Genomic DNA, 18,556 nt, shown 5'->3' on the forward strand with positions numbered 1-18,556 from the left:
TCCCCCTCCCATGGAACCTAGGGATGGCATCACTGGGTAAGATATGCAATGAAAATATATAAATAAAAGTATTTATTTAAAACTGTCATTTCCATGTTGATGAGGATGAAAAGGAGAAACCAGGGAAGGCAAAATGAAAGTAGATCAAACTTCAGTGTTAGCCAGAAACCAAGCTTTGCAACAAGCACTAAGCAACCTCTGTAGCTGCAGATACTGTGGAGCAATTAATTCTCAAAGATCACTAGAGAGAATCTGACATTTGATTGCAGTCAGATTCTGAACAGCTGCTGTTTATTTACATTAGAAAGCTGCCATTGTTAACTATTTTTTACAGCCATTTATATAGCAGACAATTTATGTGGCGCTTTACATACTATTCACATCTAGCTCCGCCCTCAATGATCTTACAATCTATGGTCCTTCTGTCTCTCACACACATATATCACACACACTGGGACCAGTTTAGACAGGAGCCAATTAACCTACAAATTAGATTTGGGAAGCGTGTGATAGGAAACTTTTTTTTTTCTTAAGTAGTTTTTAATAAAGTTTTGACAAAACATACAAAGCGAAAGAAACGCAAATCAAAATAGGATTGTAAGCACCTCCTTTCATGCAGTTCTGGTACAATCAGACCCAGGTATCCTTGTGTGGGGTCTGTACTATTTTTATACGCCGTGTTTTGCGAGACTTTGCGAGATTTTGTTCGACTTTTTCTCTTTCAGTGTTGGGGGTGTTGAGTCTGTGTGATGGCCTTCGAGACGATATCCTGCCAGAACTTGGAGTGCGTCTGGAAGATCATGAAGGTAACAGAACGTGTTTTTTTTTTTTTTGTTTTTTTTTCTTTTTATTCTTTTTAAGGCAGGACACCAGACAATCTGCTAGATACACAGTTGAAATACATACCCGTGTTTCCCTGAAAATAATACAGCGTCTTATATTAATTTTAGGTAAAAAAAATGCACTAGGACTTATTTTCGAGTAGGTCTTATTTTTATTGACTTTTATTTATTTTTATTCACTTGGTGACCCCCCCCCCTCCGACGATCCCCGCAGGATGGATCGGATCTGCAGATTGAGCATAACAGATTGGAGTCCGATCCATTATCCTCCCCAATCCGCAGATCCGATCCATCCTGAGGGGATCGTCGGCATGCAACCTAACTGATCTCTCCAGCAGCTCCACAAAAAGGTACATTTTAAAGCAAGCTCCCCCTCTCTCTGCCTTCTCCCCCCCGCCCTCTTTCTCCCCCCCGCCCTCTTTCTCCCCCCCCCCCCCCCCTCTGCTTTTTCTCCCCCCCCCCCCCCCCCCTCTGCTTTTTCTCCCCCCCCCCTCTGCTTTTTCTCCCCCCCCTCTGCTTTTTCTCCCCCCCCCCTCTCTGCTTTTTCTCCCCCCCCCTCTCTGCTCTTCCTCCCCCCCCCCTCTCTGCCTTCTTTCCCCCCCCCCCTCTGCCTTCTTTCTCCCCCCCCCGCCTTCTTTCTCCACCCCCCCCTCTGCCTTCTTTCTACCCCCCCCCCCCGCCTTCTTTTTCTCCCCCTTCCTCTCTCTGCCTTCTTTTTCTCCCCCCCCCCTCTCTCTGCCTTCTTTTTCTCCCCCCCCCTCTCTCTGCCTTCTTTTTCTCCCCCCCCCCCCCCCCTCTGCCTTCTTTTTCTCCCCCCCCCTGCCTTCTTTTTCTCCCCCCCCCCTCTCTGCCTTCTTTTTCTCCCCTCCCCCTCTCTGCCTTCTTTCCCCCCCCCTCTGCGCCTTCTTTCTCCCCCCCCCCCACTCTCTGCTCTTTCTCCCCCCCCCTCTGCTCTTTCTCCCCCCCCTCTGCTCTTTCTCCCCCCCCCCCTGCTCTTTCTCCCCCCCCTCTCTGCTCTTTCTCCCCCCCCCCCTGCTCTTTCTCCCCCCCCCCTCTCTGCTCTTCTCCCCCCCCCCCCTCTGCTCTTTCTCCCCCCCCCCTCTCTGCTCTTTCTCCCCCCCCTCTCTGCTCTTTCTCCCCCCCCCTCTCTGCTCTTTCTCCCCCCCCCCCCCCTCTGCTCTTTCTCCCCCCCCCCCTCTCTGCTCTTTCTCCCCCCCCGCCTTCTTTCTTCCCCCCCCTCTCTGCCTTCTTTCTCCCCCCCCTCTCTGCCTTCTTTCTCCCCCCCCCTTCTCTGCCTTCTGTCCCCCCTCTGCCTTCTGTCTCCCCCCCCCCTGCCTTCTTTCTCCCCCCCCCGCCTTCTTTCTCCCCCCCCCTCTCTGCCCTCTTCTTTCTCCCCCCCCCTCTCTGCCCTCTTCTTTCTCCCCCCCCTCTGCCCTCTTCTTTCTCCCCCCCCTCTGCCCTCTTTCTCTCCCCCCCCCTCTCTGCCCTCTTTCTCTCCCCCCCCCCCCTCTCTGCCCTCTTTCTCTCCCCCCGCCCCTCTCTGCCCTCTTTCTCTCCCCCCCCCCCTCTGCCCTCTTTCTCTCCCCCCCCTCTCTGCCCTCTTTCTCTCTCCCCCCCCCTCTCTGCCCTCTTTCTCTCTCCCCCCCCCCTCTCTGCCCTCTTTCTCTCTCCCCCCCCCTCTCTGCCCTCTTTCTATCCCCCCCCCCCTCTCTTTGCCCTCTTTCTCTGACCCCCCCCCTCTCTTTGCCCTCTTTCTCCCCCCCCCCGCCCTCTTTCTCCCTCCCCTCTCTCTCCCCCCCCCCCCCCCACCTACTACATGAAGCTGCAGTGCTGTCACCAGGGTCGGGGGGATTACACACTTACCTGCTGCATACTCTGCCCGCTCCTCCAGCACTCCGACTTCAGCACTGGTGGCAGGGATGTGGACCCGCCCCTCTGCTGAAACTTCGAGGAGAGGTGTCCGAAGTGCCCGCCTCACTGTCCGTCCCTTGCTTATTTCAGAAGCGGCACATACAGGGACAGACTGAGCCTCTCCTGGGGCCCTGCAGTGACCCCGGGTCCTCGGGCAGTGCCCGAATGGTCAGTCCGTCCCTGGTGGAGGTAGGTCTTATTTTCGGGGGAGGGCTTATATTAGCGGTACGTCAAAAAGTACCGCTAGGTCTTACTTTTGGGGCAGGTCTTACTTTCGGGGAAACCTGGTATATATTTACTGTTACAGCCCAAAGCTGGGTACACACAATGTGAATACAGCCGACATTCCGTCCATGTGTACAGCTGCCTGTCAAACGGAAGCCGGTCTTACAAGCGGCTTCTGTCGAACGGGCATGCCAGGAAACCAGCATCTGACCAGCAGCGTGTCAGTGTCTCCAGCATTCAGTGTGTTCTGGCAGGGAGCGGGGGGGCCAGTCCCCCTGTCAGATTACAGTAACACAGGGTGGGAGTGTTATTTAGTGTTTATGGTGAAGAAATTGTGAAATTTTGGCATTGATATTGAAAATATGACTGATCGTGCCAAAAATGCTCTTTCATTGAAGGATGATGATCATATGAAGCCATTTATTATCAAATAGTTGTTTGGCTCCTTTTTAAATCATAATTATTATTATTTCAGGTACTTATATAGCGCCATCAATTTACGCAGCACTTTACATATATAAAGAGCAGGGCCCTCGAACCCCTCGTGTATTGTATTGTTACTGTCTTGTCTCATGTTCTGCCCCCCTGCTACTGTACAGCGCTGAGCATACCCTTTGGCGCTATATAAGTACATGGATTGGGGTAGGGAGTTCCAGAGGATGAAAATGCACCATAACAGAAAAAGCACCATAAACAGCACTGTAGAAAGGGATCAAAAGCGAACATACAAAAAAAAAATATAATAATAATAATAATGCGCTTTTATTTATTTATGGTACTTTATATAGCGCCATCAATTTACACAGCACTTTACATATATATTGTACATTCACATCAGTCCCTAATCCTCAAGGGGCGTACAATCTAAGGTCCCTAACTCACATTCATACATACACATACTAGGGACAATTTAGACAGGAGTCAATTCACCTACCAGCATGTCTTTGGAGTGTTGGAGGAAAACCGGAGTACCCGGAGGAAACCCACGCAGGCACAGGGAGAACATGCAAACTCCAGGCAGTAGGTGCCATGGCTGGGATTTGAACCAACGACCCGAGTACTGCCAGGCGGAAGTGCTAACCATATAGCCACTGTGCTAACAGAAATCGCCCAAATGGCCCAGATCAGAAGTTTCCCTCCCCTGGAATGTTTGGCCTTGGTACAGACACACAAGGTGACACACACGGGTTAAAATGCCAATTAGAGGTTCATGTCCCACATCTGTGGCTTTTTAAATTGCAAAATTAGTGTCAGTGTATAAATAGTCAATGAGTTTGTTAGCTCTTACATGGAAGCACTGACTAGGCTAGATACTGAGCCATGGGGATCAGAAAAGAACTGTCAAAAGTCCTGTGTAACAAGGTAATGGAACTTTATACTGATGGAAACGGACATAAAAAGATATCCAAAGCCTTGAATATGCCAATCAGTACTGTTAAATCACCTAATGGTGGAAAGTTCGGGAATCTCTTGATACCAAGCCAAGGTCAGGTAGACCAAGAAAGATTGCAGCCGTAACTCACAGAAGAATTGCCCAGGATTCAAAGAAAAACCCACAGGCAACCTGAAAAGAAATACAAAATCCTGCCTGTTCTCTATCTTTTAGTTTTTTAATTAAAGTTCCACTTGATAGGTAATGTAAAGGCTACATGTAAGTCTGCTGAAAATGACAGCCCCCCCCCCCCCCCCCTCCTTCTACCTATGCTGTATACTGTTTGTAACCGTGATCTGTGTACTATTCTTCGATCTGCTCCAGTTCTGTTACATAAAGCAAGAGCAGCGACTCCACTGCGTCATGGAGTTCCGGGAGCCGTGACATCATCCACCGGTTTCCATTGCCTCTCTATTATTGGTGCTCCCTCTTCTCCCCTGCAGCAAGCTGCTCCACAAGGGGAGCTGCTTCTGCATCATGTGATTGCACTTGAGCACATTTTAGAAGGTATTTACACATATCTCTTTTACAAACAGTATACGGCATAGGAAGGAGGGGGGGGGGGGTTAGTGTTTTTGAGCAGATGTATATGTAGCCATTAGTCTCACTTTAATTGTGTAAACATGTAGTGAGTACAAGTATACATGTAATAGTCTGCTTCCTCAGGTCTGCCAACGGTGGTCAAACTTATGGACAAAGAGACTCTGCTAAAGGAAAGGGAAGAAAAGAAAAAGGTAAATGAATCCATCCATGTAGTCATCATGAAAAATCACTATTTAGTTTAACCTCCTTGGCGGTCTGATTATTTCCGATTTTTTTGTGCTGAAAGCGGTACATTTTTTTTGCATGGAAATATGTAGTTTTTTTATTGTGGGCTGTAATTTTTAGGAATAACTCACTGAAATCTGTCTGAACACGAGTCTAGTAAACATCCCGGGTAGGATAAAATTTGAAACACGAAATCATAAATTATAATTTAATAAATAATCATAAAAAATTATAATATAATAATAAATTTAATTCAATAATATAATCAATCCAAAAACACTGAAATGTGAAATACAGAGGCAAATTCGCACATCGCTGAGCAAAGTTGCAGAATCGTTTTCAGTGTCTGATGAGGAATTTCCCCCACGAATCATTATCACTCAATTCTGCAAGTGGTTCTGATTTACTATCGCTGTTCTCTAGCTGGTCTAAAACCGCTTTTGACGTAAAGGGACGCTTTTTGGACGCCATGGACGTTTCTCAGTTTCCAGGCAGAAAGAACAGTCAAAATTCAGGCAGGGCGCCGGACAAAGCACTCGGGACAAAATGTATGTGAAATGCATTGAAACAGCAATGTTTTACTATGTAATAGTCATTTTTAAAAAAAATTACATTTTTTAAAAATTTCTGATTTGCTGCCGGTTCCGGCGCCCGTACCTTCCGACGTCACAGGGACCGGAACACGGAAGCCGGATGCCGGCATCCGCCGGAGGAGATAGCCGGAGACGCTGCAGGGGACACATCGTGGGAGCGAAGGACAAGGTAAGTGCTGCAGGGACTCCCTGAGCAACACCGCAGGGTAAGCCCAAGTGTAGCTCGGGGTTACCTCTTGTGGTACTGAAATTTTAACCCGAGCTACACTCGGGAATACCGCCAGGGGGGTTAATGATAGTTTAGTAACTTTTTGTAATACCCATTAGCTTTCTGGGTAGTGTAAAATGTCATGTCCCAGCATGCCTCGTCACCAGTACATCCAAACCGATACAAAAATAGACCATTCAATAAACTGCATATAGAGACAATCACCGTAACCATGCTGCCTGAGCTTAAAGTGTTACTAAACCCACAACAGTACAATCAGTCTGTAGATGCAGTAAAGCATGCTTGTTATACACACTGTGGAACCTAAGGGGTTAATCCTCCGCATTGTGTAAAAAGGCTGTTTGATCCTGTTTTCTCTGATCCTCCCCTTCTTCTACTGTCCCCAATCCATCTCACAATAGAACAGAGCCTTGGGGGCAAGCTGCACATGCTCAGTTTGGTGTGTATTGCTAGAGAGTTTTTTCTTTTTCTTGGGAGGGTGCATGTGATCAGCACAGGGTCAATCAGCACTGTCCAGACAGAGGGTCAGGGGTTATGTAGCCTCATAGGACAGTGAGAGGAGAATGAAAACTCCTACAAGCTTTAACTAGTGCTCTGCTAGACACTGATAGAAGTCACAAAATTGCTGATGAAAAAGGTATTTAGCAGTTTATATTTACTAAAATAATTGCATTTCCATGTTCTGTGTACTGTGGGAGACCACATATAATGAATGCAGGTCCTGGGAGACCAGATATAGTGAATGCAGGGTCCGGGGAGAGCAGATACAGTGAATGCGGGGTCCGGGGAGACCGGATATAGTGAATGCAGGGTCCGGGGAGACCGGATATAGTGAATGCAGGGTCCGGGGAGAGCAGATATAGTGAATGCAGGGTCCGGGGAGAGCAGATACAGTGAATGCAGGGTCCTGGGAGAGCAGATACAGTGAATGCAGGGTCCTGGGAGACCAGATACAGTGGATGCAGGGTCCGGGGAGAGCAGATACAGTGAATGCAGGGTCCGGGGAGAGCGGATATAGTGCATGCAGGGTCCAGGGAGACCGGATATAGTGAGTGCAGGGTCCGGGGAGAGCAGATACAGTGAATGCAGGGTCCGGGGAGACCGGATATAGTGAATGCAGGGTCCGGGGAGACCGGATATAGTGAATGCAGGGTCCGGGAAGACCGGATATAGTGAATGCAGGGTCCGGGGAGACCGGATATAGTGAATGCGGGGTCCGGGGAGACCGGATATAGTGAATGCGGGGTCTGAGGTTTAGTAACACTTTTTAAATGGTTCGACGACCTTAACAACGAATGCACCTTTTTTGCTCCCTTTTGATCTGGTATTCATACCATTGATACATGGTATATCTGTTCAAAAAGTGCAAAAAAAAAAAACATCGACCCTGCCAGAAATCCAGTGCTGTCCTATGCAAGCAGCCCTGCCCAGTTCTTTTCTGTGAACTACAGAACAGCTCCCTCCCTTCACTATATGGACGAGGAGGGTCGTGTTCTGTAGTTTAACCTCTTGGCGCCGGCTGAACGCAAATGTGCGGCCTTTCGGCGTCTGGGCCTAGACGCCAAGCGTCTGTACATTTGCGTTCTATTAAAAGAAAACATATGTGCTGAGAGCACGTGCCCTTTGTGCTCCCAGCACACATGTTCGGTACTCACAGAAAGGTCCCGATCTCCTCTTTCGATCTGGACCTTTCCCGATCATGTGACAGCAAATCACGGTGGTCACATGACCCTAAAACCCCGTCTCCCGGATTCTGCAACCCTTACAGGGCCGGGAGGCATCGGCACCAAGGGATTAAAATACTTTTTTACTAGGGTGACAACACTGCACCTTCATAGATACAGTACGGTGAATGAGTGTCATCACCCTAGGACAGGAAGTGTGTTATTGGCAGGATCATTGGATGAAAACCTGAAAATCTAAAAACTGGTAAGCTGCAATATGTGACATATTTGTCCTTGGGCTAAGAACACAAGAACCTCTGGTCTGAACCTAAACTTTGTTCAAATATAAACTGTGATAAAGCTGATCTCCATTTTTCATTTAACTTTAAATAGTTTGGAGCACGTTGCAGTGGCTGGAAGCGCTGTATAAACAGTATGTAGCTTCTGATAGTGGGATGAGAACCTCCCGTACCGCGGCAATTCGGGCTGGGTGCTGTTCAGCCATTCAGAGGATGCTTTGTATTCTGTATTCCAGTTCCCGATGCTGTCCAGAGCCTTTTTTCATCATGAAAATGCATGCAAAGCGTTTTCAAGGTACTCAGATGGACAAATACACTGAACACAGGATGTTCCTACCAAGCTTGTCACACATTCTAATGACCAATTCACACCTCAGACCTCTCCCCCCCTTGGAAACAAAAGATATGTTAATGACCATTCACACCTCAAATTCCTCCTGAAGACCCCCTGCCAGGTGGCCTTAACCACCTCCCGTCCGGCCGTTGCATATAAACGGCCGGACGGTGGCACTGCAGGGTCGGGTGGCCGTTTATGAACGGCCTCCCCGCACCCTGCTTGTGCGCGCTCCCTGGGAGCGCGCAGCACCGCGATCCGGTGCCCGCTGTGTCCTCCGGACACAGTGAAACACTGATCGTCGGACGGGACCTCTGTACGAGGTCCCAATCATGTGATCACTGATTGGCCAATCAGTGATCACATGCAAAGTAGTAAGCAAGATGTCACTTCTGACATCACTGCTTACTACGTGTGAATGATCACAGAGGTCACATGGTACAAGGCTATTCACAACAGCCTTGTACCATGTGACAAGCTGTGACCAATCACAGCTCACTCAGTACTTCTCAATGAGTGCAGGAATGCACACAGAGAGAAAGAGAAATGATTGCTTTTACATCCTATATGGGTGTAAAAGCAATCAGTGTAAAAAAAAAAAAAAAATCGTCATCACCTTCCACAAGTAGTACAGTGTCACCATGGTGACACTGTACTGCTAGGGTGACAGTATGTAAAAAAAAATAATAATATAAAAAAATAAAATAAAAATGTTTAAAAATTATAATTTTTGGTTATAAACTAATTTTTTTTTTTTTTTTTTACTAAAAAGATAACGGAATAAATTTTGGCAAAGATTTATGATGAAATATTATTTATTTGCAAAATTTTATAAAAAAAACACTTTAGTTTAAAATTTTTGGACTTTTTCATTTACATAGCAAAAAAAATAAAAATCCCAGCGGTGAATAAATACCACCAAAATAAAGCTTTATCTGTCTCAAAAAAAAGGTAAAAAATTAGTTTGGGTAGTGTTGCATGACTGCGCAATTGTCATTCAAAGTGTGATAGCGCTGAAAGCTGAAAATTGCCCTGGTCAGGAAGGGGGTAAAAGTGTCCGGTCTGGAAGTGGTTAATGACTCCCTCCACCAGACAACCTTTCCCACCCTTGGAAACAAAAGAAATGTTAATGAGCAACTCACCTAATTATCTCAACACATACTGCTGTCTCTGCTTCTACTCTCTGTATTTTTCTGAAACAGTCTGAAATAGTTAATAATTTACCACTTTTCAGTGCATTCTGGGCCTTTGGGAGGTTCTCCTGTGCTTATCTTTAAAAAAAAACGCTTCTAAATGCAAACGCACATAAACGCAGTATGCAAACGCAGCTAAACAGACATTTTTTAACCTACATTTTCCAGCAGTCAGTTTCCATCGTTCAGAAGTGTCCCGTGTACATGAGGCCTAAAATTCAAAATGTCCATGTTTGTGGGAAGTGTACTTTGTTTAGTCAAGAGATGATGTACAGGAGTGTATGCAATTGCTGTGTATATGGAAGTTACTACAAAATGCTATTGCCTTCCTTACAGCAATAAATCTGAGCTTCCTTGTACATTGTTGTGTTGTTACGTTTTTGGGGTTGTATTCGATAAAGAGAGATCACACAAATATTTATCAGTATACAACACAAGCATAACCTAGAATAAAAGTAATGACAGATAACAAATATTAGAAAATATAACAATATTACTTAATTAAAGATGCTGTTTCTGTCACACAGTCCCATTTGCATGCTCAGCGTGGCACAGGTGATCAGACGGTTGCAAGCTTTGAAGACGAGACAATTTTCTAAGGCAGGGATGTCAAACTGGAGACCCTCCAGCTGTTGCAAAACTACAAGTCCCATCATGCCTCTGCCTTTGGCAGTCATGCTTGTAACTGTCAATCTTGCAATGCTTCATGGGACTTGTAGTTTGGCAACAGCTGGAGGGCTGCCAGTTTGACACCCGTGTTATAAGGGATAACTATAGTATGTAGACGTGTGTGTAAGGAATGGACATCTCTCAAGCTTTCTCCCTTTGCAAGCAACAATGACATTCTAAGGAAAATGGCACATTTCTGAAAGGAGATTAGTGGGCTGGCTTGTCCATATAGTTTACAATCACATTCCTTTAGTATAGGATCATCTATAGTAACCAGACTTTGTCCTGTATGGACCCTTCGCCAAGGCTTGAAGGCATCCTTAAAGCGGAGTTCCACTCACCCTGTCAAAAAATAAAAGTCAGCAGATACAAAAACTGTAGCTGCTGACTTTTAAAAAACAGCCACTTACCTGTCCCTCGGTCCTGCGGTGTGTCCCCCGCAGTCCATTTCATCTGCTGTCCTGTATTCCTGGAGGCCGGCATCTTCAGTGTGGGCACCCGGCTGTGACAGCTTGTGGCTTCACAGCTGGGTACCCACTGCGCATGCGCGAGTAGAGCTGCGCTTCATGAATGGTCCTGTAGTCTTCTGGGACCTGTCATGTGTCCCAAAAGACTACAGGGAGGGAGGACACCTTCCGCTTCCGATCTCCTAGGCGATTGGACCGGAATTGGGAGCGGGTACCTGTCAAATTTGGGTATCTGCTCCTCCCCCCGCCCCCCAAAGGTGCCAATCCTTAATGTGGAGCAGTCCTTAAAGCGGCACTTCCCCTTCTGGGTGGAGATCTGCTTTAAAGTGATGCTAAAATCTTTTTGTTTTTTTTTCTTAAAAATAACAAACATGTCTATACTAACCTGCTGTGTGTAGTGGTTTTGCACAAAGCAGCCTGGATCCTCCTCTTCACGGATCCCCCGCCAGCGCTCTTGGCCCCTTCCTCCTGTCTGGTGCCCCTATAGCAAACAGCTTGCTATGGGGGCACCCGAGGAGGCATGTTCCAGTGCCACGGCTCTGTGTCCATTCACACACACAGCCACAGCTTGGGCCCTGCCCCCACCCTCTTCTGATTGGCTGTTGCCCAGGAGTCCCTGGAGAACCAAGGCTCTCGTGGACATAGTTTGATCAAGAGTTTGCTCAGGTAAGTGTTGGGGGGGGGGGTGGAAGGGGGGGGGAGCTGCTACACACAGAAGGATTTTTTACCTTCATGCATACAATGCACAAAGGTAAAAAAAAAACCTTGAGCATTTAGAATTACTTTAACCCCTTGACGCCGATCTCACGCAAATATGCTGCCTCTTGGCGTCTGGGCCTTGACGCCGAGCGGCCGAATATTTGCGTGCAATTAGAAAATACATATGTGCTGAGCGTGCGCTCCCAACACATATGTCCACGACTCCCGGAAAGGTCCCAATCTCCCCTTTCGATCTGGACCTTTTCCGATCATGTGACAGCAAATAATGGCGGTCACATGACCCTAAAACCCCGCCTCCCGGTTTCTGACACTCTTTAAAGGGCCGGGAGGCTCCAGTGCGAAGAGGTTAAATATTGTGAGACAATAAGACAACGTTCTCTATCTAATATACAATTTCCCCATCAATTGTCATTGTGCTTCTTGGAATAAATCGACTGTCATTTGCCCGTGGAAGTTGATGCAGTCAGGACATGCGTGCGCAGAAAGGAATCGGGCGACGTATGCTGCAAAGGCCAAAATAGTTGGTGTCTTTCTGTGAATGGCCTCTGACGGCCAAGACATGTCAGACATACACTGAAATGTACAGCTGTATCTCACCAGCTGTGTCAGAGAATTTCTCTGCACAAATGTTTGAGGATTGTGAAACGCAAGCTTCGCCTGCAAAGGGGGATTTCCACCCACACAGCTCACTGTCCTCTGCCATAGAAACACAAGCCTTGGTGACAGGTGGAGACGATGCTCAGGAAACCCTGTGAGAATATATCCCCCAAGCTGGTGTCAGTTTCCTTTTAATGTGGTAAAGAAACATCTAGTATCACAATGCAGTTACTAATATGTGTGAACACGCGCACACATATATACAGTATTTCCCAGAAGTCAGTACACCCCTCACATTTGTGTAAATATTTGATTCTATCTTTTCATGTGACAACACTGAAGAAATGACACTTTGCTACAATGTGACGTAGTCAGTGTACAGCTTGTATAACATGTAAATTTGCTGTCCCCTCCAAATAACTCAACACACCGCCATTAATGTCTAAACCGCTGGCAACAAAAGTGAGTCCACCCCTAAGTGACAAGGTCCAATTTGGGCCCAAGGTGTCAATATTTTGTGTGGCCACCATTACTTTCCAGCACTGCCTTAACCTTCTTGGGCATGGAGGTCACCAGAGCTTCACAGGTTGCCACTGGAGTCCTCTTCTACTCCTCCATGAAGACATCACGGAGCTGGTGGATGTTAGAGACCTTGCTCTCCTCCACCTTCTGTTTGAGGATGTCCCACAGATACTCAATAGGGTTTAGGTCTGGAGACATGCTTGGCCAGTCCATCACCTTTACCCTCAGCTTCTTTAGCAAGGCAGTGGTGGTCTTGGAGGTGTGTCTGGGATCATCATCATGTTGGAATACTGTCCTGTGGCCCAGTCTCTGAAGGGAGGGGATCATGCTCTGCTTCAGTATATCACAGTACATGTTGTCATTCATGGTTCCCTCAATGAACTGTAGCTCCCCAGTGCCAGCAGCACTCATGCAGCCCCAGACCATGACACTCCCACCACCATGCTTGACTGTAGGCAAGACACACTTGTCTTTGTACTCCTCACCTGGTTGCCACACACGCCTGACACCATCTGAACCAAATCAGTTGATCTTGGTGTCATCAGACCACAGGACATGATTCCAGTAATCCATGTCCTTAGTCTGCTTGTCTTCAGCAAACTGTTTTGCGGGCTTTCTTGTGCATCATCTTTAGACTACGTCACATTGTAGCAAAGTGTCATTTCTTCAGTGTTGTCACATGGAAAGGTTGAATCAAATATTTACAAAAATGTGAAGGGTGGACTCACTTCTGGGAGATACTGTGTATATATGTGTGTGTGTATGTATGTATGTATATGTATATATATATATATATATATATATACACACACACACATATGTGTATATATATATATATATATACATATACACATACACACACATACATACACATATATATATATATATATGTGTATGTATGTGTGTGTATGTGTATATGTAATATATATATATATATACATACATACATATATATATATATATATATATATATATATATATATATATATATATATATATATATATATATAAATTTTTTTTTTTTTGCATGCTTTTAGTGTGTGAATTACCCTAAAGTGCAGCTTGTATATAAATGTAAATAGTAATAATTATGCAAAACGAAGATGCACACAAGCTGTGTAAATTACGACCATGAACAACAATGTCGCTATTGCCTATAAGAATCACACCTGGAGAATACTGGGACAGTTCCTCGAAACTACTTCTAGTGGTACGTTGATTCCATCAGGCTGTTTTTGGAGTGACCACCAGCAGGTGGCGCTCTGCTGCCTCTAGTCCTGTGCAATATTTACAGACCTACTCTGCATGTGAGCAACACAAACCAAAACCAGGATTCATTCATTTTTAACCACTTGCCGTCTGGAAGATTGACATACCTTCATATCTAGGCCATTTTTTTTTTTTTTTCTATAGGTCACTGCGCTACTTTAACTGACAATGGCATGGTCATGCAACACTGTACCCAAATTAAATTTTTATCAGTTTTTCACACAAATAGAGCTTTCTTTTGGTGTATTTAATCACCACTGGGTTTCTTATTTTTTGCGCTATAAATGTAAAAAGACTGAAAATTTTGAAACAAATTATTTTTTACTTTTTGCAATGAAACGTATCCAATAAAAAAAATTTTGAAATTGATGATGAAAATATGACTGGTCACGCTAAACATTTCTTAAATTTAGGCCAAAATGTATTCTGCTACATGTCTTTGGTAAATAAAATACAATAAAATGATAGCGTGTACAAATGATGCTATATATACTGGACATCTTCTCTCTCTCTGTATATGTGTGTGTGTGTGTATATATATATATTGGCAATCAGCGACTTATGGCAGGACTGTAATAGTACGGTGGGCATTCTGACACTCACATAACTATTGACACTAATACAGTGATCAGTGCTAATAAAATGCAGACACTGTACTAATGACACTGGGCAGGAAGGGGGTTAACATCAGGGGCAATCAAAGGGTTAAATGTGTACTTAACTATATGTGATGTGTGTACTCTGTACTCTTTTACTAGGGGATGTGGCAGGGACACAAAAAATGCTGCTTCCCTGCTGTCAGTAGAGATTTGTGTAGTTTACCAACACAGATCTCTCTCTTGCAGGGGCGGACTGACTACTCATGGGGCCCCCGGGCAATAAGGGATCATGGGGCCCCTGTGTCCTTGCCCAAACTCAAAAAAGCCTATGAAAAAGGTACCAGGGGCATGTCATGGGGCCCCCTACTGACCCTGGGCCCTCGGGCAGTGCCTGAGTTTTCAAATGGGCAGTCCGCCCCTTCTCTTTTGTCACGATCTCCAATGATTGTCGGGTCCCGGGACCCACTGGCCATCGTGTGTGTATGTGTGTGTGTATATATATATATACATACACACACACTGAGCCTTGATGCAGAGCGGCCGCATATTTATGAGCAATTAAAATATACATATGTGCTGAGAGCGCGTGCCCTGCGTGCTCCCAGCAAATACAGTCATGGCCGAAATTGTTGGCACCCTTGATATTTCTCCAGGAAATCATGTATTTCTCACGAAACGTATTGCATTAACACATGTTTTGCTATACACATGTTTATTCCCTTTGTGTGTATTGGGACAAAACAAAAAAAGGGAGGAAAGAAAGCAAATTCGACATAATGTCACACAAACCTCCAAAAATGGGCTGGACAAAAGTATTGGCACCCTTTCACAACTGCGGATAAATAAGAATGTTACAAGCATGTGATGCTCCTGTAAACTCACCTGGGGCAAGTAACAGGTGTGGGCAATATAGAAATCACACCTGAAAGCAGATAAAAAGGAGAGACGTTCACTTAACCTTTGCATTGTGTGTCTGTCTGTGCCACACTAAGCATGGACAACAGAAAGAGGAGACGAGAACTGTCTGAGGACCTGAGAACCAAAATTGTGGCAAAATATCAACAATCTCAAGGTTACAAGTCCATCTCCAGAGAACTAGATTTGCCTTTGTCCACAGTGCGCAACATTATCAAGAAGTTTGCAACCCATGGCACTGTAGCTAATCTCCCTGGTCGTGGACGGATGAGGAAAATTGATGAAAGATTGCAACGCAGAATAGTCCGGATGGTGGATAAGCAGCCCCAAACATGTTCCAAAGACATTCAAGCTGTCCTGCAGGCTCAGGGAGCATCAGTGTCAGCGCGAACTATCCGTCGACATTTAAATGAAATGAAACGCTATGGCAGGAGACCCAGGAGGACCCCACTGCTGACACAGAGACATAAAAAAGCAAGACTACAGTTTGCCAAAATGTACTTGAGTAAGCCAAAAGCCTTCTGGGAAAACGTCTTGTGGACAGATGAGACCAAGATAGAGCTTTTCGGTAAAGCACATCATTCTACTGTTTACCGAAAACGGAATGAGGCCTACAAAGAACAAAACACAGTACCTACGGTAAAATATGGTGGAGGTTCAATGATGTTTTGGGGTTGTTTTGCTGCCTCTGGCACTGGGTGCCTTGACTGTGTGCAAGGCATCATGAAATCTGAGGATTACCAAAGGATTTTGGGTCGCACTGTAGGGCCCAGTGTCAGAAAGCTGGGTTTGCGTCCAAGATCCTGGGTCTTCCAGCAGGACAATGACCCCAAACATACGTCAAAAAGCACTCAGAAATGGATGGCAAAGAAGCGCTGGAGAGTTCTGAAGTGGCCAGCAATGAGCCCAGATCTAAATCCCATTGAACACCTGTGGAGAGATCTTAAAATTGCTGTTGGGAAAAGGTGTCCTTCCAATAAGAGACACCTGGAGCTGTTTGCAAAGGAAGAGTGGTCCAAAATTCCGGGTGAGAGGTGTCAGAAGCTTATTGATGGTTATAGGAAGCGACTGATTTCAGTTATGTTTTCCAAAGGGTGTGCAACCAAATATTAAGTTAAGGGTGCCAATACTTTTGTCCAGCCCATTTTTGGGGTTTTGTGTGACATTATGTCATATTTGCTTTTCTGCCTCTGTTTTATATTTGTTCCAATACATACAAAGGGAATAAACATGTGTATAGCAAAACATGTGTTAATGCAATACCTTTTTTGTGTGAAATACTTGATTTTCAGGAAAAATATCAAGGGTGCCAACAATTTCGGCCATGACTGTATGTCCATGACTCACGGAAAGGTCCCGATCTCCCCTTTCGATCGGGACCTTTTCCGATCATGTGACGGAAAATCACGGCGGTCACATGACCCTAAAAACCCGCACCGCGGCTTCTGAAACTCTTAAAGGGCCGGGAGGTGCCGGTGTGAAGAGGTTAATCCAGAACTGAAATGTCAATTTAGGTGGAGTTGGCATTTAAAGGCCACAGTACTCACAATTGTCTCTTGCCAAGGCTTGCTATTTACTCTCGGCATTATTGTGACACTTGTCAGGTAAAATCCCAAGTGTTCTCAGCCTGTCAGAACTCCTTTAATAAACAAGACTAGTCATGCTCTGAATACATTTTCACATCATATACATTTCCAGGCAGAAGAAGAGAAGAAAAGGAAGAAGGAGGAGGCTGCTAGGAAAAATCAGGAACAAGAGGTGAGTCTGCATGAATACATTTCTGGAATGTCACAATATACAGTATCAGTTTTCAGAAAAGCTTCGCTGTATATCATTTAAAAGCCATTCTTCACTTTATTTCAGTGGCTTAGGCTTCATTCACACGTGCAGCAGGGGGGGTGGCAGTAAAACCAAGCGGCTGAGCCATCATTTTTACCGCCCCCTGACAAACACTAACTCATGTTAGTGCTCATGGCTGTACACGTGCCACAACCACAACGCTGCACTTCACAGTGTGGCAGAACTTAAAACAGCAGGTCCCTTTTGGCAATTGTAGGGTTAAATACAGAAGAAATTGTGGAGTTAAATCAGGCAGCGAGGAGGTCACCTATCGCCTCTTCATTGCCTGTCAAACTCCTCTTAACCACAAGTCCGGACACTATCACCCCCTTCCAGTCCAGGACAATTTTCAGCTGTCAGCGCTGTCACACTTTGATGACAATTGCGTGGTCATGCAACACTGTACCCATATTAATTGTTTAGCATTTTTTTCGAGACCAATAAAACTTTATTTTAGTGGTATTTATTTACCACTGGGATTTTTATTTTATTTTTTGCTATATAAATTAAAAAGTCCAAACATTTTGAAAAAAAAAATGTTTTTCTTATTAAATTTTGCAAATGATCATTCTTCAAAAATGTATTCAGTTATCTTTTTAGTAAAAAAAAAATGACCCAAATTAGTTTATAACCAAAAATTTATAATTTTTAAAAAACATTTTTTACATTTTTATTTTTTTTTATATTATTTGTTTTATTTTTTTAATATACTGTCACCCTAGCAGTACAGTGTCACCATAGTGACACTGTACTGCTACACCATAGTGACACTGTACTACTTGTGGGGGATGATGATTTTTTTTTTTTTTTTTTTGTTTACACTGATTACTCTTACACCCATAAAGGCTGTAAAAACAATCATTTCTCCTTCTCTCTTGCTGCATTCTTGCAGCCATTGAGAAATACTGTGAGAGCTGTGATTGGTCACAGGTTGTCACATGGTACAAGGCTGTTGTGAATAGCCTTGTACCATGTGACCTCTGTGATCATTCACAGATTTCGCTAGTAGTAAGCAATGTCAGAAGTGACATCTTGCTTACTACTATTCATGTGATCACTGATTGGCCAATCAGTGATCACATGATCGGGACCTCGCACAGAGGTCCCGTACGACAATCGGTGTTCCACTGTGTCTGGAGGACACAGCGAGCACCGGATCGCAGTGCTGCACACTCCCAGGGAGTGCGCACAGCTTGAAAATGCGTGCGCCGTTTATGAACGGCAACCCACCCCTGGACTGCCAACGGCTGGCCGTTTATATACAGCGGCCGGATGGCAGGTGGTTAAGGAATTCCCTTAATTTGCAGTGATTTCCTCTCACTTCCTCTTTTGTTGATGGGACAGGAAATGAAAGGAAATCTCCCCAATGGGACACAGATGGCGAAAAATAAATCTGACGAGTTATAACCCTCCATTCTTCTATCCAAAATTTAAATTTAACAAAAAAAAAAAGTTTTGCATATAGTTCT

The 18,556-nt window shown here is 45.1% G+C and overlaps 1 protein-coding gene across 1 annotated transcript in view; it reads left to right on the forward strand.

Moving 5' to 3' along the window:
• Positions 1–598: 598 nt before the first annotated feature.
• LOC149441916 (cysteine--tRNA ligase, cytoplasmic-like) overlaps positions 599–18,556 on the forward strand; it is a 31,939-nt gene continuing 13,981 nt past the window's right edge. Inside the window, exons 1-3 of the mRNA XM_089656758.1 lie at positions 599–806; positions 5,077–5,144; positions 16,947–17,006. Of these exons, the coding sequence (XP_089512884.1) occupies positions 614–806; positions 5,077–5,144; positions 16,947–17,006 (321 nt within the window). The 5' untranslated portion in view covers positions 599–613. The remainder of the gene's footprint in view (positions 807–5,076; positions 5,145–16,946; positions 17,007–18,556) is intronic.

The sequence above is a fragment of the Staurois parvus genome, unplaced genomic scaffold, assembly GCF_062004578.1.
Source record: "Staurois parvus isolate SC_StPar_1 unplaced genomic scaffold, SC_StPar_1.0 ptg000935l, whole genome shotgun sequence".
NCBI lineage: Eukaryota > Metazoa > Chordata > Amphibia > Anura > Ranidae > Staurois > Staurois parvus.